General features: G+C 43.7%; 2 protein-coding genes across 4 annotated transcripts in view; both read left to right on the top strand.

Annotated features, from left to right (window-relative positions):
- The window catches only part of LOC116940030 (small conductance calcium-activated potassium channel protein 2-like), a 191,632-nt gene that overhangs the window by 94,087 nt on the left and 69,637 nt on the right, over positions 1-27,908 (top strand). The window lies entirely within an intron of this gene.
- COMMD4 (COMM domain containing 4) lies at positions 1,456-21,262 on the top strand. Of its 3 annotated transcripts, none has more exons than XM_032949034.2 (8): positions 1,456-1,596; positions 2,522-2,589; positions 6,105-6,170; positions 13,025-13,064; positions 14,613-14,732; positions 18,691-18,771; positions 19,812-19,988; positions 20,962-21,262. In XM_032949034.2, the coding sequence occupies exons 3-8, from the start codon at positions 6,117-6,119 to the stop codon at positions 21,000-21,002; spliced, it is 513 nt and encodes a 170-aa protein (XP_032804925.1). In that variant the 5' UTR covers positions 1,456-1,596; positions 2,522-2,589; positions 6,105-6,116; the 3' UTR covers positions 21,003-21,262. The 3 variants fall into 3 exon arrangements, with proteins under 3 accessions (XP_032804925.1, XP_032804747.1, XP_032804840.1); XM_032948856.2 differs by having other exon boundaries at positions 1,462-1,596; positions 2,522-2,593; XM_032948949.2 differs by lacking the exon at positions 6,105-6,170 and having other exon boundaries at positions 1,462-1,596; positions 2,522-2,593.

Here is a 27,908-nt window from a genome sequence, read left to right as displayed (position 1 = left end):
AAAGTCAGCTCGGTCAGTGAGCCCGTGCCATCGCTGTGCCGGCAAAGTCAGCTCAAGTGAGCCCGTGCCATCACTGAGCCGGCAGTCAGCCGAGTCACTGCGAGGCCCTGCCTCGCAGTGACCTGCCCCGTCAGCACCACGTTAGATCGCGTCTTCACGCGGCGTGCCTACCAGCTAAACTGTTTTTTGTTTGTTTTGCGTACGAAACCCGCTTTAACCGAGTATCGTTCACAATTGATTTCAAGGGGTTCGGTTCCGGTCGACCGTTTGCGCAAACCAATTTAAACCCATTCAATTCGCGTTTTTGATCTGAATAGGCTAAACAAAAAAAATGCCTCCCCGTGTAGCTTTATACATTGCAGGCCATGTTGAAGGTTGCACGTGAGGTCTTTGTCTTGCTAATTCACCTATATTTTTTTAAAGGAAATTATGTAAACGGTGAGACGGAGAGGCACTGACGGCCAGGGCCTCCGCGTCAATAAAAATCGCGGTCGCACCACCCCAACCCGCAACTGGAGCCGCGCAGCCACCGTCCATCGCGTCACGTGAGCGAGTCACGTGATCCCCTCACCGAGGCGGCAGAGACAGAGAGGGAGACAGGGAGACCGTGAGACACAGGGAGACCCGGAGACAGAGAGACACAGGGAGACAGAGAGACACAGAGAGACCGTGAGACACAGGGAGACCCGGAGACAGAGAGACACAGGGAGACAGAGAGACACAGGGAGACACAGAGAGACACAGGGAGACACAGGGAGACAGAGACACAGGGAGATACAGAGATACAGGGAGACACAGGGAGACAGAGACACAGGGAGACAGAGACACAGGGAGACAGAGACACAGGGAGACAGAGACACAGGGAGACAGAGAGAGACAGGGAGACAGAGAGACACAGGGAGACACAGAGACAGAGAGACACAGGGAGACCCAGAGACACAGGGAGACCCAGAGACACAGGGAGACCCAGAGACACAGGGAGACAGAGAGACACAGGGAGACAGAGAGACACAGGGAGACAGAGAGACACAGGGAGACAGAGAGACACAGGGAGACACAGAGACACAGGGAGACAGAGAGACACAGGGAGACAGAGACACAGGGAAACAGACACAGGGAGACACAGAGACACAGGGAGACAGAGACACAGGGAGACACAGGGAGACCGAGAGACACAGGGAGACCGAGAGACACAGGGAGACAGAGACACAGGGAGACCGAGAGACACAGGGAGACCGAGAGACACAGGGAGACCCAGAGACACAGGGAGACCCAGAGACACAAGGAGACCGTGAGACACAGAGACACAGGGAGACACAGGGAGACAGAGACACAGAGAGACACAGGGAGACCCAGAGACACAGGGAGACCGTGAGACACAGAGACACAGGGAGACATAGGGAGACAGAGACACAGAGAGACACAGGGAGACCCAGAGACACAGGGAGACCCAGAGATACAGGGAGACCCGGAGACACAGGGAGACACAAGGAGACCGGGAGACACAAGGAGACCGAGAGACACAGAGGGAGATCGAGAGACGACACAGTGAGACAGCCCGCGGCCGCCCGTGCTCTTCCTAACTCGGCCACAATGGTGAGCTCTGCGTGCCGCCCGCTTGCTTCAGACTGCTCCGGGTTCCTCCGTCGCCACCCCAGTGGCATGCAGCTGGGTCCGCTTCCCCACGTGGGGGTCCCCACAGCCACTGCCACTCGGGGCCCACGGGGCACAGCGGAAATTGGTACCACCCAAAGTAAAAAGTAATATTTTTGAAACAAATTTTTAAAACACGCTTTTATTAAATGTACCCTACTCGTAGTGGAAGAACTCCACGACTCCAGGAAGTGGCCCCGAAGCTTTGCCCATAACGTAAGGGGACCATGGTCAATTACAGCCAACGTCAGTTGAGCGTGGACAATTAGACCTAAGCCGAAACATAACATTTCAAAAATAATGTTTAAATGCATATATTTAATTTTTAATGATAGAATATAGTATTGTCACCAGTATGACATACGCATACTAAGTTTGCAGTCGATACCACATTGGGAAGTGGGTAAAAATTTAGTTACAAGATTTGAGGATACAACAACAGACAGAGTTAATAAAAAGCGTGTAATATAATAGAGAGATGATATGAGGTGTTTAAAGTCCTAAGATGTTAGTGCTTGTGAATTGTTTATTCTTTTGAGTTTTTGCGAATTTTGTGTAAGTGAATATATACACATTTCGATTTAAAGCTTTCGTGACTGTATGGATTCATAATAAAAATAAAACAATATAATTTTATTATATTATGTTTTATTTTTATCATTCCCTACTACGTGACTTTACCGAAAGAACCAAGATTATGAATATACACACATTTACCATGCTTCCATGTACGTTAAAATTGTATTACATATTCAACTATGATTAATTGCGTGTAGTTTTATAACTTAATCATTCAAATTTCCACAGATTATGTTAAAGTAACTTGGTTCATCACAATGTTGTTGTTATTTGATGTGTTTTCGCACAGAGGTTTCGGTTTACTGGAGATCGGGATTGCCCGGACTGGGTTCTCGCAGAGATCAGCACGCTCACAAAGTTGGTAAATTTTCCACGGCACGATTGGATTTGTATAAGTTAACCTGCTTAGATAATGATACACAAACCTGCAATTGCAGCCGAACAGGTAATTTTTTAATAATATAATTGATGACAGCTAAACTAAATATGTTTACTACGTATATATGCTTATGGAATCTTATGCTGAATTTAGAAAGAGATGCATGTACAGTGAGGGAAAAAAGTATTTGATCCACTGCTGATTTTGTACGTTTGCCCACTGACAAAGAAATGATCAGTCTATAATTTTAATAGTAGGTTTATTTGAACAGTGAGAGACAGAATAACAACAAGAAAATCCAGAAAAACGCATGTCAAAAATGTTATAAATTGATTTGCATTTTAATGAGGGAAATAACTATTTGACCCCCTCTCAATCAGAAAGATTTCTGGCGCCCAGGTGTCTTTTATACAGGTAACAAGCTGAGATTAGGAGCACTCCCTTTAAGAGTGTGCTCCTAATCTCAGCTCGTTACCTGTATTAAAGACACCTGTCCACAGAAGCAATCTGAATGATTGCTTCAGATTCCAAACTCTCCACCATGGCCAAGACCAAAGAGCTCTCCAAGGATGTCAGGGACAAGATTGTAGACCTACACAAGGCTGGAATGGGCTACAAGACCATTGCCAAGCAGCTTGGTGAGAAGGTGACAACAGTTGGTGCGATTATTCGCAAATGGGAGAAACACAAAAGAACTGTCAATCTCCCTCGGCCTGGGACTCCATGCAAGATCTCACCTCGTGGAGTTGCAATGATCATGAGAACGGTGAGGAATCAGCCCAGAACTACACGGGAGGATCTTGTCAATGATTTCAAGGCAGCTGGGACCATAGTCACCAAGAAAACAATTGGTAACACACTACGCCGTGAAGGACTGAAATCCTGCAGCGCCCGCAAGGTCCCCCTGCTCAAGAAAGCACATACACATGCCTGTCTGAAGTTTGCCAATGAACATCTGAATAATTCAGAGGACAACTGGGTGAAAGTATTGTAGTCAGATGAGACCAAAATGGAGCTCTTTGGCATCAACTCAACTCGCCGTGTTTGGAGGCAGAGGAATACTGCCTATGACCCCAAGAACACCATCCCCACCGTCAAACATGGAGGTGGAAACATTATGCTTTGGGGGTGTTTTTCTGCTAAGGGGACAGGACAACTTCACCGCATCAAAGGGACGATGGACGGGGCCAATCACCGTCAAATCTTGGGTGAGAACCTCCTTCCCTCAGCCAGGGCATTGAAAATGGGTCGTGGATGGGTATTCCAGCATGACAATGACCCAAAACAAACGGCCAAGGCAACAAAGGAGTGGCTCAGAAGAAGCACATTAAGGTCCTGGAGTGGCCTAGCCAGTCTCCAGACCTTAATCCCATAGAAAATCTGTGGAGGGAGCTGAAGGTTAGAGTTGCCAAACGTCAGCCTCGAAACCTTAATGACTTGGAGAAGATCTGCAAAGAGGAGTGGGACAAAATCCCTCCTGAGATGTGTGCAAACCTGGTGGCCAACTACAAGAAACGTCTGACCTCTGTGATTGCCAACAAGGGTTTTGCCACCAAGTACTAAGTCATGTTTTGCAGAGGGGTCAAATACTTATTTCCCTCATTAAAATTCAAATCAATTTATAACATTTTCGACATGCGTTTTTCTGGATTTTCTTGTTGTTATTTTGTCTCTTCACTGTTCAAATAAACCTACCATTAAAATTATAGACTGATCATTTCTTTGTCAGTGGGCAAATGTACAAAATCAGCAGGGGATCAAATACTTTTTTTTCCCTCGCTGTATCATGTGACCATTTGCGTGAACCAGGACTTCCTCCGCCTTTGCTTTAAAGACTCCCCGCAGTCTTGCAGATCAGTTGGCAAATTTAGCCTCACAAAATTTGTTTGTGAGGATTGTTCTACAAATCGAGAGCTCAAACAATAATTGGCTTCTTAGTCTTGGTTCTTTCGGTAAAATACCTGATGATGATTGCCTGTGTTGCAATCGAAACGCCGTGAGAATTTTATTGTATTATTTTATTTTTTCCCTTCTACGTGACTTTACCGAAAGAACCAAGAACATGAATCCCTGCAGTCGCGGAAGCTTTAAATCGAAAAAATAATTGGCTTGTTAAACGCTCTTACACGTGACAGTTTCATGTATTTGCCTGTTTAATCGATAATTCTATTATGAATGATTAAATTTGGCTGTGAAAGTCTGTCTTAAAACAGATATATTAATTGCACGTGTGTTTTTCATTTTAAACAAATACCCAGCTAAATGCATGTTTTTGGCAGAATGTATTTCTGAGCACGCACCATAAATAGTAGTTATTGGTTGTGGTGCAAAGATGGACATTTTTTACAATGGTTGCCTATGCTCTTTGGCTATGCTGCTTCTTGTAAGTGTCTGTACGTTTTACCATAGTGCAAGTCTCATGATAAGCTTTTAAGCATCGACAATCCCCTTAATCAGAGCACCAAGTAATTTTCAACCCATGGAGTGCGATATTAAGGTGATGGAAGGTAGGAAAAACCCCCTCCTTGCGAGTAGAAGACTAAGATCACCATATAGCCTTTATCAGACTGTTAATCTGCAATTCGGGATGTGGATTGTAGTGTGAAAGGACAATGAAGGATGGCAATTGCATGGCAGCCTTTCACCTAACAGATGACTTGGTTGTACAATATGTAAACAAAAATATTAACAACAAAAAAACACTTTTTGGATTTCCAGCATTGAAAAATCCAATAATGTACGGTGCCCTATTAACCAATTGTATTACAATTGTGCCATTTTATGCCGTAAGACACGTTTTTATTTTGACCTCATAATTGCCAGTGCATCATCTCGCGGTTGGAATCACGCCCGGTACATGTCATAGAACTGATACTGAAGTCACCTCGGTTGGCTTCTTTACTATACTAGGTGGTGTGCATGTACACAGTTTTGAAAGAGCGTTCATCAAATATGCATACAAATCTAATGTTTTTTCTCAACGCTGAATATGCCGAATTAAATGAAAAAAACACTATGATTTAATTTGCATTCATGCAAGACTGGACTGAAATTACCAATGTGCAGTACGTTATTTTGAAGCATCTAGTGTAATTATGGATTGCTCGATGAATTCAAACATAGGCTCTCAACCACCCGGCTTCCGTAAAATATTTACATAACAAAGACGTGCATATGAAAATCGCAATGCTGAACGCTAATAATGAGAATTATAATTAATATTGTTTACTGTTATCGTTAAATGTTTTACATCTCTATGAATGAAAAAGCATCAGCTACCGGTAATGATTAAAATTCTAAACATCAGTAAAAGTGTGACAATGAGAATGAACCTATCGGATCTGTTTATAGTGGCTCACTGACGTCCTTAGCTTTCTACATACCTTTGTGCAAAGACACATCAAGGCAATATTTTGCTTGACCCGTGAATTTGCTTTTTGTAGATAATAATGAAGACTTGTTTTAAAGTTGTGTATGGCTACCTCTCTTACAGACGTCTGTGAAGATGAAGCTTCTCTGTGTTCAGATGATTAAAGACCTTCTTGGAGAGCCAATTAATGTAAGCCATCAACATCTGACAGCAATACCAATTTAAAGCGACACAAACTACCATAATCTTTGGTTCTTTTGGTAAAGTCACGTAGTAGGTATAAAATAAAATAAATTGAATCACGACGTTTCGGCGCTACACAAGCGTCCATCATCAGGTGGGAAAGCACGGTCTGCTGCTGAGGCAGACTGTTTTAAAAATGTAACTTGGGCTTTATTTTGCGTGATGCAGTGGAATTATTGTATACGTGATTTGTTGATGAAGTGTCCCCTTTCAATAAGAATTGGTCGTGTTTGGCGGGATAAGCTGTTGGAGCACAGCTGGCAAATTTACGTGCAAATTTAAGGGACGTTTTCCCTTCTCCCTAATATCTGGTGCGAAAAGACTACGACTGAGAAAGACCCTCAAACATGGAGGCACAGGTTCACCTGTGTCACTTGACGGGGCATATTCCGAGGTTTGCCGCACGGGTTCATACCCAGCGGAAGTCAGTAGCTTGAGGCCAGTATCGTGTGACAAATCTTGGTGGAACCTTGTTGTAATGCTACCGCATGACACGAATTGGATTTGTTAATCGATTGTTTTAATTGGGCTTTTTTTGTTTGTAATATAATTGATTGGACTACGCACACAGATGATGTGGTTTGAGCACCGTTGTTCATATTGCAAATTAGAGATCTTCGTTAAAGAAGACATTTTGGAATATTGCAATTTACACATTTTTATTTTATTCTGTACATTAACTATAGGTCTGAGTTGACCAAGCTGCATAGGGCAAGATAAGCATTTGATTGTTGTATGTGAGATTGTGGAAAATAAAAATGCATTTCAAAATCCAATGGCCTTTGTAGATGATGACAAAGCAGTTATCCCAGCTCTCACAAACCACGACCTAAATAAATAAATACATTTTGATTTAAAGCTTTCGTGACTGCAGGGAATCATATTCTTGGTACTTTCGGTAAAGTCACGTAGAAGGGAAACAATAAAATAATAAAAATATAAAACAATAAAATTCTCACGACGTTTCGACTGCAACACAAGCAATCATCATCAGGTGTGAAAACCACAGCAAGAAAATTTTGAAAAAGTGGCGTTTTTTTTTAACGTTAGCACCACGGAGAGCGATTTCGGGTCTTAATTGATTGTTCACGCTCACGGTGGCTTTCAGACCGCATCCATTATTTTAGTCTCCCCCCTCCTCTTTTCCGAACATAGATGGACTCGTCCATCTGAATAACTGCCAAATCGCTCTCCATGGTGCTAACGTTAAAAAAAGAGAGATTACGAAGAACGTAATCAACCAGGTAGGGTGTTGACTGTTGTGTTAGCCAACTCTCTGTGTTGTATTGCATTATATTTCTAAGTTTACTAGGTTTGTTTTCTCATTAATTCGTACCTGATGATGATTGCTTGTGTTGCAATCGAAACGTTGTATGCTATTATTTATTTTCTTTTTCTTTCTACGTGACTTTACCAACAGAACCAAAGAGTAAGAGCATGTGGTGTCAGAAAGTACAGCCATTGTAACTGTGTGACAGCTCGCTGTCAAAAACCTTCCGTTGACCCCACCATTCCTGGCAATAATTATCACCGTACTTTACTAATATTCTGGAACGCCATGTTCTTCACTGGTTTGCTCCACATTCGAATTCCCTCTATCTGCAATTCTAATCCAGTTTTCTCCCTCTTCATTCCACCGAAACGGCCCTTCTCAATGTCCAGAACCATCCTGCAAATTCCTTCCATGCCGGCCTACAATTCTCATTCTTCTCGACCTCTCTGCCACCTTTGACACTTGATCACCCCACTCTTATTTCCACTCTCTCTGACCTCTCCTGGCTCCAGTCTTACCTTCTCGCACATTGTCCATCTTCAGTCGCTCCATATGCCCACCCTCCCTTCTTCGTGTCAGTGTTCCGCAGGGTTCAGTTCTGGGTCCCTTACTGTTCTCTCTATATATTTGGCCTCATCATTTGCTTGCTGATGATACCCAAATCTTCTTCTCCTTCCCTTCATATACCCCTCACTTTTCATCTCGTATCTCCTCGTGTCCGGCTGCCATCCAATCTTGGATGGTGCTTGACTCTCTGTCAATCTTTCCAAAACATGAATAATTTTCTTAATGGCCATCTCGTTTTCTTCCCGTCTCAACCATCTGTTTCCCTCTCTCACTCCCGTGTCTTCTGCCCTCAACATTGGTGTCACATTCGACTCTTCGCTCACTCTTTCCACCCACATCACAGCGACTACTCGCATTTGCCGCTTTTATCAATATATCTTGCCATGGTGATGAGATATTAACTCCCGAGCCCGGTATGCAGGAAGCCATGGGTTTGATCCCGACCCTGACGCCTGTATATTTGTAGTTTGCATGTTCTCGTGGTCTTGTGGATTTTTTCTCCGGATCCTCCGGGTTTCCCCTCAACATTTATAAATGTGTGTTCAGGGTATTTGGCTGCTGTAATTTTTCACGTAATAAGCCACTTCATGAGCTTTCACATGTGGCCAGGTCGCTCCTGAAGAGGAGCTAATTGCTCAGCAGGCCTTGCCTGATAAATATAATTTTTTTTTAACATGAGGATAATCCACGCTCTCATGTCAATTTCTGTTGCCAAACTCCTGATTCATTCCCTGCCTCTGCCGTCACCTTCTAGCACGTTCAAAATGTTTCTGCACGAGTTATTTTTAGCCTCTCCTTTCTTACTTTGCTTCTTCAACTGCACTGGCTTATACCGCTGTCTTTTCAATTACCTGACGCGAGTCTTTAAATCTCTTCAATGCCTTTGCCCCACATTATCTTGCCTATCTCATAGCCTTGCATATCCCTTCCAGTCCTCTTCGTTCCCAAATCTTCTCCGTGTCTCTCTTTCCCCCTTCCTTATTCCTGTGCCTAATCTCGCTGTTGGTCCTCTGTCCTTGCCACCCCTTCAAACCTTGTACGCTCCTTCCATCTAAATCATTCTATTCTGTCTCCGTTTTGTACGTTATGTCAATCGCCTCGATTGAAGGCGCTATGTAAATAATATTTAGATTGTATAATGTCTGTTTACATCAGATCCATACTCCAACCAGGCACCCGTCTCCTCGCATGACAAAGGTCACTGTTAGAATGGTGGACAATCCTTTTCTTCAACAGAGGTTTGTGGTTCAAACCGAATAGAAAACTAAAACCATTATCTGGAAAATAACCACTGTATATGTTACGTTTTGTGAACTGTAACTGAAAACGAAGCCAAATCTAAATCCCCGCTCAGGAGCCATGTCTCACGATTGACGCCGCATTCACATTCCTCTATTGCTTTCTACCCTTTGCCAGCTCTCAGTATCTCTGTGGGTGTATCCATTTGTGTCTCTGTATCTCCGTTTGTCTCTCAGTATCTCTGTCTTTTACTATCGCCCCTTTTCTCTCAGTATCTCCATTTCTCTGCATCGTTTGTTTCTATGCATCTTTATTTGTCTCTCTGTATCTCCGTCTCTCTATCTCAGTCACACGCACAGACGCGTTTGAAGCACTTCAAACATGCCTCTCTCTCTTTTATTATAAAGCATGGCAGTTTCTTTGAAGATGTTGGTGCTTGTAAAAACACAGTGTAGCATGCTTCAAAGAAGCTGGCCACCTCTTTCAAAGATGCAGTAGACCCTGCCAGGCGGGGCCTACAAAGTCCAGGTTGGTGTCATCGCTGCAAGGAATGTCGCGTGCAGGACACTTGAGCAGTTTTCTGAAATGAGGGCATTATCGTTCCTCACCGGTCTCCAGGCCTAAGCGACCTCTAAAAGCACATTAATGTAGAGACCCTTCCAAAATCTCACGAGCGTGTTTGGAGATCACCATCCTCAATGCCGTGTAGCATCACAAAGAAGGTCCTCGTGGGCTTTCATTAGCGCCATCACCCCCCCGGTCCATTGGCTGCAGGAGTGACGTCACGTTGAGCGGGACGAACTTCACCGTTATTTCGCTAGCTTGGGTCTACAGCAGGGGTGGGCAAATTTTTTGACTCGCGGGCCACAATGGGTTCTAAAATTTGACAGAGGGGCCGGGCCAGGAACAGATGGATGGAGTGTTTGTGTAAACTAATATAAATGACGTGTTAAAAATCATTACATGAAATGATTTGGCCTTTAACAGGTAGCAAAGCATTTATTTGCAAGGCAATTTAACAAATTGCACGAACATGAACAATACACAAACAGGTCGTAACTCCCGGTCAAAGTGTGCCATCTAATGGGGAAATGGGGGCATTACAGGAGAAAGGTGAAATTTTATTTAATAATAATAATATTTGGACAAGTTCGGCGGGCCGGATTAAAAAGCCCAACGGGCCGTACTTTGTCCATGTCTGGTCTACAGTGTCCGTCCGGAAGGGATGTGCTGAGGTAATGTTCTGACTCTGAAGGAAGACCATTGCCTGAAATATTAGTCTCCCATGTTGTTACAATGGAGTGTTGATGACGAGCAAGGTGAGGTTTATTTATTTATTTTATTTGTGCTTGGGTAATGTAGGACTCCGGAGACAACAACTGTCGAGGCACCTTTATTTATTTACTCGTACTTCACATTTTTTCGACTCACTAGCACATAACGCAACACTGACCGTCTAGCATGACAGCGCCAACTGCCTGGATAGCTGGCTGACTATCCAGCAGCGGCGACGTCTGGCGATGACGAGGACGACAGCGACGGCGAAGACGACTTCCACGACGAGACGACCCCGATTCCCACGGACAGCCCTGAGCCCCGACTCTCACCCCCCTTTTATCCTTCCAGCTTGGCCTGGCTCCGCCCTGGCCACGCCCCCGCCACGCCCCCTTTCTGGGACTCTCTCGCGGGTTCTCGGAGCTCCCAGATGGATTCCCTTCAATGACCCTTGCCCCAGTTCCTCCCCTCTGCCGACGTTCCCGTGTATACTGTCTGCTCCTTATGCGCAGACTGTTGGTACCAAGGCCGTAATTATAATATATATGCTGAAAATGTTCCCCCCAATATATTGCTATAAAATAGATTTCTGTTTATATGATTGTGGTTATGGTTGTACTTTAATAATCCCTAATATCTGCCATTACATACAATGAAACAAGAAAAGGTAAAAAAAACAGAGCAATTAGACATGATTGTAAAAAATTAATAAAAAGTCCATCCTATGTGTTAGTGATTTTTTAAATATTCTAGGCAGGAAATTCGTTTTCAAATGTTGATTTTTTTTCTGGGGAGGGGGGGGGGACCCCCACACTCCCTGGAAGATTTGGTCCCCCCCAATGTTGACTCCATAGCTACGGCCTTGGTTGGTACACCCAAAGTTGCCACTTGTGGCCGCCAGTTGGCGCTGCTACACTACACTTGTATGCCACTGCCAGTACAGGCCCTTTTTTATTTTAAGGTGAATGGAATTTAAATTATAATTTCGTAGGTCTTTGTTAATCCATGTTGCGTTTCCATATTTTTCCATGCTGGTTCAGACGTAACGTGCCACTGACATTCAGCATTTCTGGGAATTAAACTCGGGTCGCTGGGTTGATAGCAAGTGAGCTAACCAGTGTGCCCCCACTCCCACTTCGAACTCATCCTTTTATAATTATTTAAAATTACCCAAATATAAGAGGATGACTGGAGCAGAATATGTGGGTTCAACGAGAAGCTCCATACCGCAGCAGAAATGTTGTTAGGCATGAATATTATGCACACCTAATTACCTATTCGGTGATGATAAAAAGTCGCAAATCATCATAAGTTGTAAATCTCGAATACGTAAACCATATGAACTGAATGGACAATCGATATTGATTGTTAAGGTCTCTGCAGCGGGATGGTAGAATATAAAGTAACTTGTAGTAACAGTCCCAATTATTAATTGACTTGTTTAGAATGAATCCTAAGGCAGAGTGGAAAACATGAGCTCGGATGTTCAGAACAGTTATTGTGAGCAGATATCCAGATCGCATCGCCAGAATCAGGTACAGGCATGAAGGTCCATTCGATGAGCTCATGACCAGTGGTTAAGAGGCTTGGTTTATAACTAAAGAAGAAAATTATATATACAGTAAAACCTTGGATTGCGAGCATAATTCGTTCCGGAAACGTGTTTGTAATCCAAAGCACTCGTATATCAGTTGTGATCACGTGACACTCGGCAGACAAAGCATATACGTACGACTCGTATTGCAAGACCCTCGCTCGTTTATCAAATTAATAATTAACATTTTTGCTCGTCTTGCAAAGCACTCGCAGGCCAAGTTACTCGCAATCCAAGGTTTTACTGTAATGTTTTTGTGAGCGTTGGAACATGCATTCAGAAATCCCAAAGAGTAATCGTGTCGGATGCCAAGATACTAGTACGAGTAAACATTTTGATAACAAGAGCCGCATTAGGTGTTCAGATACATTGTACCAAGTTTGGGAGTTGAAGGGGACTTTGGACTAAAATCACATTTGGTTTACTCATTCTAGATTTGAAGTTTCCGTGACTGCAAGGATCCATACTCTTTGGTTCTTTCGGTAAAGTCACGTAGATGAAAAATACAAATAATAATGAAAATAATAAAATGAAATTTTTATTTTTCATCTACATGACTTATAATAATAAAATTTTCCTTGTATTATTTTCATTATTATTTGTATTTTTCATCTACGTGACTTTACCGAAAAAATCAAAGAGTATGGTTTATTCATGTTTAAGATGGGTTTTAAAGGGATATAAAGCCCTGTTACCGTTCCTGAAATCCATCTGCATTGTTTCTACTTCATCCACTGTAGGGGTCAACGTTTATACAATCATAGCAGCAGAGCAGTGGATGTTTCACTGGTTCACGTCAATGTATCATTCCTGTAGTATTACCATATGGTGAATCTTCTGTCATTATTGCAGTACCAGAAAGTCACGAAGCTTACAGAAGACGCAAAATTTGGTAAGTTTAAGTCATCGCTTTCAATCATCACCATCCATTGTCTACCCACTGTTTGTTGAATGCTTCTCTATCGCCCCGTTCACATTCCTGCGATGCCACAATCAGTTCATGCACACTTATTTGTGTACATGAACTGATCTTATTGCCCCTCCTTAGTGGTCACCCTCTCAGATGTGTTCTGTTCTCTTTCTGCCATTGCGTCACCAGGTTTTTGAATAATTTTGACTATTACTCAAAGCTCTCTACTTTACACTGTAAGGCTCTTTGGAAAACTGTAACTCAGGTGCTTGGCATCTGATTCAGCATTGATGCTTAAAGGAGTGCACCTTTTGGCATCATCTAGTCGAGCACCAATTGGGTCGAGGCTCAAAAGAAAGCCGTCCCTTGGTGTGGACCAATCAGTTTCAAGGACAATGCATATATTATCATAGTATTTTTTGTTTGCATTTTGACTGCAGGTATTGTGGTTAATGCAGACATGAATCCTTGTAAAAAAGGTTTCAGTTTTGTTGCCAGAAAAAAGGGGAAAAACCCTATTATGAGTATCGCTTATAATTACATTATAAGGAGACACGTGGTATATAACGTCTGCACTGTGGAATAAGACAATTTATATCAAACGCCCGAATTTTTTTTTTAAAGCCGAGTTTCGGGAAAATCTTGAACAATGTGCTCCTGTTTTCTATTGGTTAATTCCCTCATAGCAACACAAATTAATCCTTAACATTTTCCTGTTGGGTTATATTTATGAGTTATTGTGAGCACCTACTGCAGACAGATAGAAAGCGTTAATCAGGAGGCAAAAACTCACATGAAGTCACACATAGATGTGTTCTTTAACCTTTGTTGAATTTAACTTTATAGCTCGCCATGATGGCTAGATGTTCACGACCTCGCCTGGTATACACGAGGTCGTGGGTTCGATCCCAACCCTGACACCTGCTGTTTATTTGGAGTTTGTGTGTTCCCCCCGCCCCCCTCCCCGTGTGTGGATTTTTCTCCGAGTCCTCCGGTTTTTTCCCCCCCCACATAAAAAAAAGTGCGCTTTGAGTTTTTGGCTGCTATAAATTTCCACATGACGATAAGCCTCTTCGTTGAGCTGTCATTTGTGACAAGGTCACTTCTGAAAAAGAGCTATATAGCTCAGTGGGCTTTACCTGGTAAAATAAAAATAAAAAAACATGTTTTGTCATCTTAATATTGTACTCTTTGGTCCTTTCGCTAAAGTCACGTGGGTAGAAAATAAAAAATAAATTAAATCATGACGTTTCGGGCACAACAACACAAGCGGTCCGTCATCAGGTGGGACAACCACAGCAAAAAACAATTGCTGAAGTGGGCAGAATTGTTTCTTGCTGTGGTTGTCCCACCTGATGACGGACCACTTGTGTTGTGCGCCCGAAACGTCGCGATTTAATTTATTTTCTACCTACGTGACTTTACCGAAAGAACCAAAGAGTATATGGATCCCTGCAGTCAGGAAAACTTGAAATCTAGGTTAATATTGCAGATTAACTTTTTGTGTTTTGATTCCATGTCTTTGTGCAGAAAGTGGAGATGTGAAGGCGAGTCTGGCTGTGCTCGAGTTTGTACTGTGCAGTGCAGCTAAGTACAACGTGGATGGAAATTCTCTCTCCAGTGAGCTCCAGCAGCTCGGTCTGCCCAAAGGTACATCTCTCTTTTATGGTTCTTTGTGTAACTTGTTCAATACGATGGGGAAGTGACTTATCGTCGTTTTATTTTATAGCTAGTTTGCTGATAACCCAATATCCTTCAACATGATTTTAAACTTCCTCCTGTATGCCCATAAATAACCTTGCCTCAAGACGTTGCCTTCTATTCAGAAATGTTGACAGACTCAAGAATGACATGATGGATTTGGATCATGTTCCTCCTGCTTCATGCCATATATCCCTACCCTCTTTTGCTTAATATTTCCCAAATTTCAACCCTTATTACATTATAACCATAATGTTCAACGTAAAGAGGAGTCTTCTCTCGCAAATCTTACACCATATTCATTCCTCATGACTCACTCACTCATTCGCTTTGGTTATGCTTCCATGTCTTCTGGTGCACATTCCGTCCTCAGGACTGCTTCTGTCATGGCCACAGTGGTGAGATGTTAACGACCTCACCTGGTATACAGATGATCGTGGGTTTCATCGGGACTCTTGACGCTTGTATATTTTAAGTTAGCATGTTCTCCCCACGGTCGCGTGGATTTTTCCCCGGGTCCTCCAATTTTTCCCTCCACATTTATAAACATGCATTTATAGTGTTTAGCTGATATGAACTTCCACATGATGGAGCTATCATTTGTGGCCAGGTCGTTTCTGAAAAAGAGCTATATAGCTCAGTAGGCCTTACCTAGTTATGTAAGGCCTACTGAGAAATTAAATCCTTTCTAGACACCAACATTCCAGCTAATTTACATCAACATTTTTTCTCATTGAATAGTGTTTTGTTTGACATTTAGGTCAACATTTTAAATAATAATTTACGCTTACAAGCGCAATTCATCCGGGAAACTCAGTGCGCCATGCAAGAAGTTTGGAAATATTAACACTGCAAGTTCTGGAGTCCACTGGTCATACATAGGAAGTGTAGGCCAGGTGAAACAGGTGAATCTTTAGAGAAGACCTAAACACCACACATGGCAGGAAATTCCATAGTCTTGGCGCAGCACATGCAAAGCCTCGATTACCCCAGATGCAGCCGAGTTCTCGGCACATTCAGCAGATGTATTTTGACGGATTGTAGAGGTCGTGATGGTATGTACAGGTTTATCAGTTGTTGGATGTAAAGTGGTGCGAGGCAATAGTTTAAATTGAACCCAAAATTTAATTGGAAGCCAATGTAGAGATTTTAGGGATGCTCTCACAGGATGAGGTTCACGCGAGAATCCTGGCGGCCGCGGTTTGGACCAACTGTAGTCACCCCAAGACCTTGGCGGGAACCCCGAGTAACAGAGCATTACAATAGTTTTTTACGAGAGAAGACAAGAGCGTGCACTAGCCATTCCAGATCCGTAAGTGACAGAATGTAATGTAAGCGGGCACTGTTTCTAAGGTGGAAGAGGGTGATCCGGACCACCTTAGAAACATATGTCACGTGCATTGAAAGAGAGTGATTAGTCAAATAAGACACCAAGGGTTAACCAATTTCATTTGACCAATGGGTGCACTGTCACATGCCCCACAGGACAGCAGCTGTTTTGGGGATCCAATGAGTAAAATATTGTTTTGGTAATGGTGAGTTTTAGGTAGTGAACCATGACTTAGTTAATAGTGAAGTCGTGAGTTGTGAGTCGGCTGTCGTGGATCAGGAGGAAAGGTGGAAATGTATCTCTGTGTCGTCAAAATACATCAGTCCTAGGTGCTTAAGCAATGATACGAGAGGCGTTTGTTAAATATAGAAAAGCAGGGGTCCAAGGACAGAGTCCTGTGGGACACCAAAAATTACAAAATAACCAAAAAATAGCCAAATAATACAAACAATACCATTTGCAAGTAAGCTACGCTACACTAATACAATTTTAAAAAAATGTAAAAGGCTAAACTAAAAAAGAAAATCCAGTTTACTGTAGGTAGCTAGGCAGGGAGCGGAAGCAGCAACACAACCCATGTTCCCCACGCAGGCCTTTATTTGCTGCATGTGCTCAAGACCAAGGTGTCACCATGCCCATCGTGGCCAGAATTTGCAGAACATTACCAGATTGTACGACATTTTACATTTCCATGAAGAAATGATGGTGAAGTGATTTGTGTTAACACGTGAACCAGATCCACATTCTTTCAAATACCTTTGCCAGTCAAATGTAGTTATTTTTCCTTGAAAGAGTAAATGTAACTTCACGTCTTGACTTAAGAAATGATGGTGAAGTGATTTGTGTTAACATGTGAACCAGATCCACATTCTTTCAAATACCTTTGCCAGTCAAATGTAGTTATTTTTCCTTGAAAGAGTAAATGTAACTTCACGTCTTGACTTAAGAAATGATGGTGAAGTGATTTGTGTTAACACGTGAACCAGATCCACATTCTTTCAAATACCTTTGCCAGTCAAATGTAGTTATTTTTTCTTGAAAGAGTAAATGTAACTTCACGTCTTGACTTAGAGCTTTCATGACTGCAGGAATTCATTTTCTTCGTGTCTTTCGGTAAAGTCACATAGATAGGTTTAAATGAATACGAATAAAATAAACGAAAAACTACGACGTTTCGATCGCGACACAAGCGGTCGTCATTAGGCGGAGAGAAAAGTTGGGGTAAGCCTCGAATGCAACTGTTTATAAAGTTTTAAAAGTGGGCGTAGCCCAAGTGTCAGAAGGGAGTGGGCGGGGCACGAGTCTAGGTCAGCAGTGGATAGAGCATCCTATAGAGATGGAGTCTAGGCCATGATAAAACAAAAGCTATAGAGATGGAGCCTAGACCAGCAGTGGATAGAGCATCCTATAGAGATGGAGTCTAGGCCGTGATAAAGCAAAAGCTATAGAGATGGAGTCTAGACCAGCAGTGGATAGAGCATCCTATAGAGATGGAGTCTAGGCCATGATAAAGCAAAAGCTATAGAGATGGAGTCTAGACCAGCAGTGGATAGAGCATCCTATAGAGATGGAGTCTAGGCCATGATAAAGCAAAAGCTATAGAGATGGAGTCTAGACCAGCAGTGGATAGAGCATCCTATAGAGATGGAGTCTAGGCCATGATGAAGCAAAAGCTATAGAGATGGAGCCTAGACCAGCAGTGGATAGAGCATCCTATAGAGATGGAGTCTAGGCCATGATAAAGCAAAAGCTATAGAGATGGAGCCTAGACCAGCAGTGGATAGAGCATCCTATAGAGATGGAGTCCAGGCCATGATAAAGCAAAAGCTATAGAGATGGAGCCTAGACCAGCAGTGGATAGAGCGGGGCTCCTCACCTCAGCTCTTTCCCCAGCGGTTGTAGGCGGAATGAGTGAAGAAGGTTGTTGTGAGGAGTTTAAAAAGTGGTGAGCATCGGAGAGTGTTAAAAATGGAGATATGGTGTACTAGGGGAAGTCTAGCCCAACAGTGGCTAGCACATGCAATAGGCGTGGTGGACTAGTGGTAGTCTAGGCCAGCAGTGGATAGAGCATCCTATAGAGATGGAGCCTAGGGCAGCAGTGAATAGCGCATGCAATGGGCATGGTGTACTATAAGTAGTCTAGCCCAGCAGTGGATAACGCATGCAATGGGCATGGTGTAAAGTCGTCTAGGCCAGCAGTGGATAAAGTATCCTATAGAGTTGGTGGACTAGTGGTAGTGGATAGAAGAAAACTTCACGTGTTTTATATCTAATTGAATGGGTAAATTGTACCTTACGCTTTGGTTCTTTCAGTAAAGTCACGTAGGTAAAAATAAAAAAAATAATCATATCACGACGTTTCGGAGGCAGCACAAGAAGCTTCCGTCTAGGCAAACAGTAATTTTGCTGTGCTAGTCACACCTGATGACGGAAGCTTGTGTTGCCTCCGAAACGTCGTGATTTGATTAATTTTTATTTTCTACCTACGTGACTTTACCGAAAGAACCAAAGAGTATGGATCATTGCAGTCACGAAAGCTTCAAATCTAGAAATTGTACCTTTTTCCATTGATTTCAGAACACGCGTCCGCTCTGTGCAAGGTGTATGAAGATAAGCAAGCGGAGCTCCAGGATCAGCTGAAGAGTCAGAGCCTGCGCCGTGAGTGTATTGTCATTGTTTAGACATTAAAAGAGCGATGGTACACAAATTGCTGTATGTGTGTTCTCTTGATGTTAGGAAAATTATGTTGGCTGATTTAAATAGTAAATGTGTACTATCGTAACACTCATTTCGTGGTGTTGGGGAGCATTGCAGGTAATGCAAAATGTAAATTCACTTCCGAATGTCTTCACTTAAAATTCAATGCTTTTTAGTTCGTCAGCCTTTGGGCCATGTAGACCACTGTTATCTAGCAGAATATGTTTAAATCTATGCTGTTGAGCTGACACTGGTCTCTTGCTTAATTTAAATGCATTTTATTGGGAGAGATTTTCAGTGAAACCTCAACCATTCATTCCCATTTTGGGGGATACCTTTTCAAATACTAGTACAATGATTATTTTAGTTCAGTTTTGATGCTTTATATTTAAAAACCAAGCATGCCTGTATTTACATGTACCTTGACCATTAATTTACTCAATTAACTTATCTGACATACTTTATTGTGTGATTTACTTTTTTACAAAAGTAGTGTAATACATTTTTTATATTCAATAGTTGACATGATTGGGTAATTAGATGTTTTCTGCTCATATATTTTATACTTTATTTCTATAAAATGTACTTAACTTTACTGTTGAATGCCGAAACAATGGAAAAGTTGGATTTGCGTATAATCGACGTGTACAAATAGATGAGGTTTCGCTGTATATCACAGTGCAGTGGTAGCATAGCAGAGTTAAATACGATACTCACCGAAGTTAATGTGTTTAAGTGCACTCTTTGGTTCTTTCGGTAAAGTCACGTAGGGTATAAAATTAAAATAAATTAAATCACGACGTTTCGGGCGCAACACAAGTGGTCCGTCATCAGGTGGGACAACCTCTGCAGGAAACAATTGCTGAAGTGGCCAAAAGGACTGCCGTGACAAGAGGCTATATAGGTCAGAGAGTGGGGGGGGGGAGCAAGGGAGGAGAGATAGAGAACGTTTAAGTCTCTCTGTGCTTACGAATGCAAAACCTTTTCCTGTGCTTCGGTAGTGAGCCGTCTGGCAGGCGTCTCATGGCGTGTGGACTACACACTCTGCTCCAGCGAACTAGCAGAGGTTAATGAACCGTCTGTACAGCTTAGGCTCAATATCCAGGATGGGGCCACTGGAGTTATAAATCCCATTGCCTTCACACTGTCTGACAGCAAACTACGAGTCCTTCTCACAGGTGTGTATTCTGTCTGTATGCGCGTATGCACATTTGGGGGGCAGTGCTGTGATTTTTTAAAAAACATTGCATTGCAATCTCAGAACCTGGGATACAATTCCACATTATGTACATCTTTTGCAGTTCGCTTGGCAGGTAATGTATCATCTCCATATATATAAAAGGCAAAGCTGTGAATGTGTGTCTGTGCAACAAACTTGAAATTTGCCATGTGGGTACTTTCCAGACTGCACACCATGCAAAAATTATAAAAATACACTTTTGTTTTGGGGGGGGGAGCTCAATAATGCATTTATTTTTTGCACGGCAAGTGAGCTGTGACGTCAAATCTGTCACGTGACCCGCGCATGTGGAAGCGTAACGCATTGTAGTGTAGTGGTTAGCGCGCTGCACTACGAACCCGGCGACCCGAGTTCGATTCCCGCTCACGGCCACCACCGGTGACGATTATTTCAACTGGTCCTGGGCCTCCCCTAGGTCGACTCAGCCTCAAACGAGTAACTGCTGTGGTGTGTGAACATCGCCACTGGGGAGACAAAGGCGGCCGGGCGTGGTGGATCCAAGTCCCGGGCGAAGCCGGGTAGTACAGCTAGTCGCTAATCAAATACTTCTGAAGACCCAAACACGTGGTGGAATGCCTGTTGCATTCAATTGGCTGAAATGTCAGTACAGTTAATTGGCTGAACAAGTTTTACGTTTCTTTTCACCAGGATAGTCTAATTTGCAAGAGTGATCTGGGTCATGTAAATTGCAAAAACAAATGCATTTTCAGCAGTCGATCATATAGCACTGGTTAGCAAGGCACAATGCTTAGACAAATGAATGGATCAAACACCTTATAGTTTGTATAATAATTGTTTTAAAAGGTAAGTTAAATATATTGTTTTAGTGGTTATGTAGTAATTGTATTCCAATACTCAAGGACTAATTCAAATGTTACGTATTTCATATGTTGATTATTGTGTGAATATAGAGCTGAAGACAGCACAGCAGCAGATGTCAGAGCTGAGCTGAGCATCGAATTGTGATCGGACCTCTGTTGGAAGTGTGGAGCAGCACAGCAGATCTATGCTGTGGAGGACACTCATTCGACCCCTCTGCTCTTTGTTATTACACCTTTGTTAATTCTCTTGTCACCCGCATAATATGACTTGTTAAGAGTATTTACAGGTAATGGTTCCCTTCACAATGTATTTTCTTATTAACACATTTCGCTTGTATTGTGCTGTCGAACGTGTAATTTAAATACAATAAAGAGTTCATTCTTCCGCGTACTTCTGCTCTTCATTATTTCAACTTCTGTCCCTAGGTTTGGAAATGGGCGACATCATTAATATAGAAGCAATCTGAAAGTGGTGGCTAAAAAGCACTCTGGTCTAGGGTTGTGGGACAGTGAGGGTAATATAATTATGATAAGTAATATTTAAACAAACTTTTTTTTTCAAAACACGCTTTTATGAAATGTACCGTACTAGTAATGGCAGAACTCCACGACTCCAGAAAGTGGCCCCGAAGCTTGCCATAACGTAAGGGGGATCGTGGCCAATTACAGCCAACGTCAGTTGAGCGTGGACAATTAGACCCAAGCCGAAACATAACATAAAAAATAATGTTTGAAAATATATTTATCATAGAATATAGTATTGTCATCAGTATGACATACGTATACCAAGTTTGCAGTCGATACCACATTGGGAAGTGGGTTAAAATTGAGTTACAAGATTTGAGAATACAACAACAACGACAACAACAGACAGAGTGAGTTAAAAGAAAGCGTGTAAAAAAAAACCAGATGAGTCTCCAGTTGGCCAAAGTAATTCACAAACACTGCCTCAGGATAACTGCTTAGTTTCCGCCATACGATTTTCGCAGAGAAGTAACATGATCACGTTTGGTCATTCCAAACAAATGTGATCTGATGGCTGGGTACTTTTTTATTATACTTGGTTCTTTCGGTAAAGTCACGTAGAAGGGAAATAATAAAATTATTTAAAAAAAAATTATCACGACGCAAGCAGCATCCTAATTAGGACGCTGTCTTTCCGACAGCTCTGTTTCTTCACCTGAGGACGGCTGCTTGCGTTGTGGCCGAAACGTCGTGAGAATTTTATTTTATTGTTTAATTTTTATTATTTCCCTTCTGCATGACTTTACCGAAAGAACCAAGAATATGAATCCCTGCAGTCATGATAGCTTTAAATATAAACTTTTTTTTTAAATCTCCATATATATAAAAGGCAAATTTGTGATTATGTGTGTCTGTTCAAAATGTTTAGCGTACTTCCCGACATGCAACAAACTTGAAATTTGCCACCATGTGGGTACTTTCCAGACTGTACACCATGTAAAAATTATAAAAATACACTTTTGTATTTTTTTTAGGGGGGGGGGGAGCTCAATAATGAATATATTATTTGCACGGCAAGTGAGCTGTGACGTCAAATCTGTCACGTGACCCTCGCATGTGGAAGCGTAACGCATTGTAGTGTAGTGGTTAGCACGCCGCGCTACAAACCCGGCGACCCAAGTTCGATTCCCGCTCACGGCCACCACCGCGGTGACGATTATTTTTACCGGTCCTGGGCCTCCCCTAGGTCGACTCAGCCTCAAACGAGTAACTGCTCTGCTGTGTGAACATCGCCACTGGGGAGACAAAGGCGGCCTGGTGTGGTCAATCCAAGTCCCGGGCGAAGCCGGGTAGTACAGCTAGTTAAATAAAATTAAGAGGTGACATGAGATTATCACCTGCCTGGCCATCTCTGTATCCCCAGTGATGATGTTTTAGACACACCATCGCACCAGGTAATCATGTGTAAGGCTGAGTCGACCTTGGGGAGGCCCAGGACCAGTTCAGATATTCACCTTGAGCCACTGCTCCTCACACATTTGCACATTACTATCCCAAACGCACCTCTTACAAACCAGCAAGAGGTCAGATCACTTTCTAAAACACATCCTCTTCGACAAAGATTCCCTGTATAGCCTTAGCAGTCTATTGCAGTATGTGCTGTTAGAAAAGCACGCGAAAGCAGACATGGCGCATGAGGGCTTGGTGTGGCTATAACCAAGCCCAGCTACCTTTGCATCCCTGCTGCTGATGCGTACGTCCTTCGACGCACACTGTGAGACGAGAGGCGGGTGTGTTCTTAATCAGGGCCGTTCCACAGTCACCTTGGGGTGTGACAGGGATGTCCTCTGGCTCCTACATGATGTAACAGTGCGCACGTGGTGCTTTGGAATTTGTTGACAATAATGTACCTCTCAAGGAAATGGCGTATGGACTTCGTTTACAACTGGAGGCAGTGGTGGGGTATACTCGTTGAAGAGATGCCCAGAAGGGGCCCCATGAATAAAAGGGGGGAGACGCCAGCAGAAGCAAGAGCCCCGGGGAGCCATCCCGAGTGGAATGGCATCACGGGATAGAGGAGGGACCAACAGCTGCAAGAAACCCCGTCGACTGGGGTTTTGATCCACTCGCGACCGACAGTTTCAACGGCGGAGATGTTGCCTCAGCTTGAGGGGAGGCTTGCCCAGGTGGCAGAGACTGTGACGGAGCAAACAACAACAACAAACGTGCGATGAGTTCCTTTGCATCAATCGAAGGCCCAAGGCAGTTCAACCACTGCCATCAAATTCCGGGAGCGACGCGAAATCGCCTCCACGGCTGCCGAACAGCTCAGCGGAGACCGCCACAGCTCCCGAGAGCCGCCGGAGCAGGGATGACCCGTCCCGCGGCAGCCATTCGCCTTTGAGCATGAGCAGAGGAGACCAGATTCAAGGCAGCCATGTTGCCCCCTAGGCTAGCAGTAGAAGTTCACAGCCTGTGGGTCGGTGGGTAGTCTCCTGGTTTGAGGCGGCGTACGGGGGAGTGGACGATAGGGGAAGCCATGGCGAGCTCTACCCAAGCGCTGGGGGACCTTCGCTATTACCAAGGAGAATCAGGCCACCCTCCGAGCGGCGTATCTGGTTTCGGTGGAGGTTCACGATCCGCCGTTCCGGCGCGCAAGGGAACGAAACCGCCGTTGGTGTACCCAGGCGCGGCTGTTAATGTGAGGAAGAAGCGCTTTCCCGAAACTGGATGCGGAGGCATGCTGGTGACTCAGCAGCTCGCCACTTAAGCTTTCAAGCTTGTCTGGGTGAGATTGTGCTAACTCGTGGTGGAAGGGGGTTGCGCAAACTTTTCTGTGGGTCGCGTGGAGCATCCTCGCGTACGAAGAGTTTAAGGGCCCAGCATGGACCATGGCACGGGTGGTCGAACAGACGAAAGAGTCGGCTGAACCACCGACATCCACGGGGGCATGGCTGATGGTGACAAGAGACACCGAAGGCAACACTCAACCATGTCGCTTTGGCCATCCAGGGGCTGATGAAGACACAGTCTGGGGGGGGGGTGTGCAACATTTTGGGGTCTCGCCGAGATATGCCTTCCTCACACGACTGTATTCTGCCACTGCTGTGGACAGGAGGGCCACATCACGCAAGGGTGCTGCAAAGGATGGAGCATGCCTCATCTGGGATTCACAACTTCAGCTTCCAGCAACAGGCAGGCGAATGAGCAGACCCCAGTCACCAAAGTGGCTAGACCGTTTGTCTCACTGCATCCTCACCTCTTCCTCACCACCTCCTGTGTATGCATCCGAGGCGAATCACACATTTTCTTCTACATGTTTGCTACTGCTCACCGGAATCACTGCCTGATTAGTGACCCAACTCGACGGCACTGGTGCAAATTATCTAGGCAGGTGGTAGATGTCGCATCGGGCATTGGTGCTGATGGGGACGACCGCGGACATCAAGGCAAGGGTTTTAGTCAACACGGGCTCATCGGCAAATATAATTTCCCATACTCTGCACAATAATTTGCAGAAGCAATACCGCTGCTTTCTCTCAATTTTCGTTACGTGGCGGAAATAGTGTTCACCGGCCTTCAGTGGGAGAATTAAAAAAAAATATTCTGGATGCCATTATTTTCGGCCAAACTTTAGAGGAGCACTGGGGTTGCTTGCACGTCATCCTCTTGCGGTTGCAGAAGGCAAATTTTAAACTGAAGTGCCGTTGATCGCAGTCTGCGGTGTGTTATCTGGGGCACACGTGGTCTCTGAATTAGGTGTAGCCACGGATCACAAAAACGCAGCGAGTACGGACATTGCCTGCCCCTATGAATGTGTCCGAGGTCTGCAGATTTTTGGGATTTATTTCTTCCTAATGTAACGACCGTAATTCTGGAGCAACTTCATCTGAAGCAAATGTGCTGCCAAACAGACTTCCAGGAGGTAGACGAAGGCCTCCTATTGGTGCAAAGAGAGTCCCACGTGGTGATTGGTCGGGGGTGGGGGGGGCAAAGTTTGAAAGAATTGGAGGAGAGGTTCAAACTCTAATAAGGCTGAAAGCGGAGGTTGAACATTGAGGCGACAGTTGAGAACCATTGAGGTGAGGAGGAATACATTCAGTTGGGTCTTTCGGTAAAGTCACGTAGATAAGTTAAAAAATAATAAAATCAACAGAAAAACTACGACGTTTCGATCGTCGAAGTATTTTTTCCACCTGATGGCGGTCGCTTGTATAGCGATCGAAACGTCGTACTTTTTATTTATCTCATTCTTTTTTTTTACCTATCTACGTGACTTTACCGAAAGACCCAAAGAAATATCAATTCCCGCAGTCACGAAAGCTTTAAGTCAAGATGTGAGGAGGATGGGGATTGGCCTGAGGAAAGACAGGAGAATGTTCGAGAGAAATGACTCGAAAGGGTTTTAAAAGGTGGAGAGCAACAAAGAGAAAGGACGGGAGACGTTTCGGGAGAGGGTACGAGCTTCAAACCACAAACAAGAAGCCGGGCCTTGTCTTGGTGCTGTTTCAAATTAAATACGCTCCGAGTACAGCGTGTGTCCGGTGTTGTTACACTACTGCCAGTTCATCACAGATGTTGCGTCCATTGTAAAATCATTGCACATTGTCGTTCACGTCTTAACTGGCATATCCTGAATTCATATTTCCCTTTACGGATGCCAACGACGTTGGAATAGGACGCGTGCTGTCACAGGTTCAGCAAGGACGAGACCTGGTCGTCGCCTGTGGCAGGCAGGCGGTGGCTTTCCTCGGCAGAAGTGTTCCTAAATTGAAAACTAATGTAATAATAGGGTTTTCCCCCTTTTTTTCTGGCAACAAAACTGAAACCTTTTTACGAGGATTCATGTCTGCATTAACCACAATACCTGCAGTCAAAATGCAAACCAAAAACACACTATGATAATATATGATGCATTGTCCTTGAAACTGATTGGTCCACACCAAGGGACGGCTTTCTTTTGAGCCTCCACCCAATTGGTGCTCGACCAGATGACGCCAAAAGGCGTACAGCTCAAAGACAATGCACTATCATAGTAATGAGGGCTCGGGGTGAGCATCTACATCATTAGACCTCCTTTGCCAGTACCAAAATATAATAATAGGGTTTTCCCCCTTTTTTCTGGCAACTAAACTGAAACCTCTTTACAAGGATCCATGTCTGCATTAACCACAACACCTGCAGTCGAAATGCAAACAAAAAACACACTATGATAATATATGATGCATTGTACTTGAAACTGATTGGTCCACACCAAGGGACGGCTTTCTTTTGAGCCTCGACCCAATTGGTGCTCGACCAGATGACCCTCTTTTTGTGATTTAGTTTGTCCTCCCAACCTCACCTCTGATTAACACGGTTGGCTACGTACGGTGCGAAAGAAGTTTAACATACAAACCGTGTGACCTGCGGAGAGCTCTTGGCCATAAATCAGTTTGTGGGGCGATTCACTCGCAAATCAGAGCAAATGTGCTGCGCACCATTGCGAGGTGTACCTACATTTCAGGACAGGAACACAACTTGTGGAGATGGCAGCTGCCCTAGCTTCTCATGCCACCCGGAGTCCATTCACCTGTCATGCGTAGGGAGGTTCGTGCCGTACTTTGCATGCGATAAGAGCGACAGTTATTGACAGGGAACGGAATACGGTCATGCGGGGATCTGTGCTGTACAGCAGAACACCGAATTGAGTATCTTGCCCGAGTGGCGAGCCCAGTGTCACGTGTGTTAAACTCAAGGCCGTAATTGTAATATTCAAATATGCTCAAAATGCCCCCCCCCCCCCAATATATTGTTATAAAATAGATTTCTGTTTATATGATTGTGGTTATGATTGTACTTTATTAATCCCTAATCTCTGCCATTACATACAATGAAACAAGAAAAGGTAAAAAAAAGAAAACACAGAGCAATGGAATACAATAACACACTATTAGACATGGGAAAAAAGTCTATCCCATGTGTGAGTGAATTTTTTAAATATTTTAGGCAAGAAATTATTTTCAAATTTAGATTTTTTTCTGGGGGGGGGGGGGGACCCCCTGGAAGATTTGGTCCCCCCCCCAATGTTGACTCCATGGCTACGGCCTTGGCTAAATTTATTTCGCGTGTTCTCAACAAGGGGAAAATCACTGTCGGCTGAACCCATTTCGCTGTGGCGTTTCACTGCTCCGCGTGGGGCTGCTGCCGATTTTCTTAAACTGACTTTCATTATTTCGTGTCTCGCTGAAATTATTATGAAAGTGCCACGCAGTATTTACAATTATTTTAAGTCTATAAAATTACGATTTACAAGTCGTTATGTAATTTGCCGACAGTTGATGTAGTAAAAAATAAATGATACCTTAATATACCTTCAGTTTAGCACGCGATTTATGAATGCAACGTGGCTTTCAAAAGCTAGGCTAATGTAAGCCTCGTGCATATTTTACGCACCCATGCCACTCTCCCTCTTGCATCTCACCCCTCTCCTCCCGCTGCTGTGTGTGTGTACCCCCCTCTTCACTCGCGTTCGGATTTTTGCTCGACTCTCCCAGAGGAGGAGGCTTGGGTGGGGTGGTATTTTGAGATGG

This window comes from Petromyzon marinus, chromosome 1, assembly GCF_048934315.1.
Source record: "Petromyzon marinus isolate PM22_M1 ecotype Great Lakes invasive population chromosome 1, UKy_Petmar_22M1.pri1.0, whole genome shotgun sequence".
NCBI lineage: Eukaryota > Metazoa > Chordata > Hyperoartia > Petromyzontiformes > Petromyzontidae > Petromyzon > Petromyzon marinus.
This window is presented reverse-complemented; position numbering and strand designations above follow the sequence as displayed.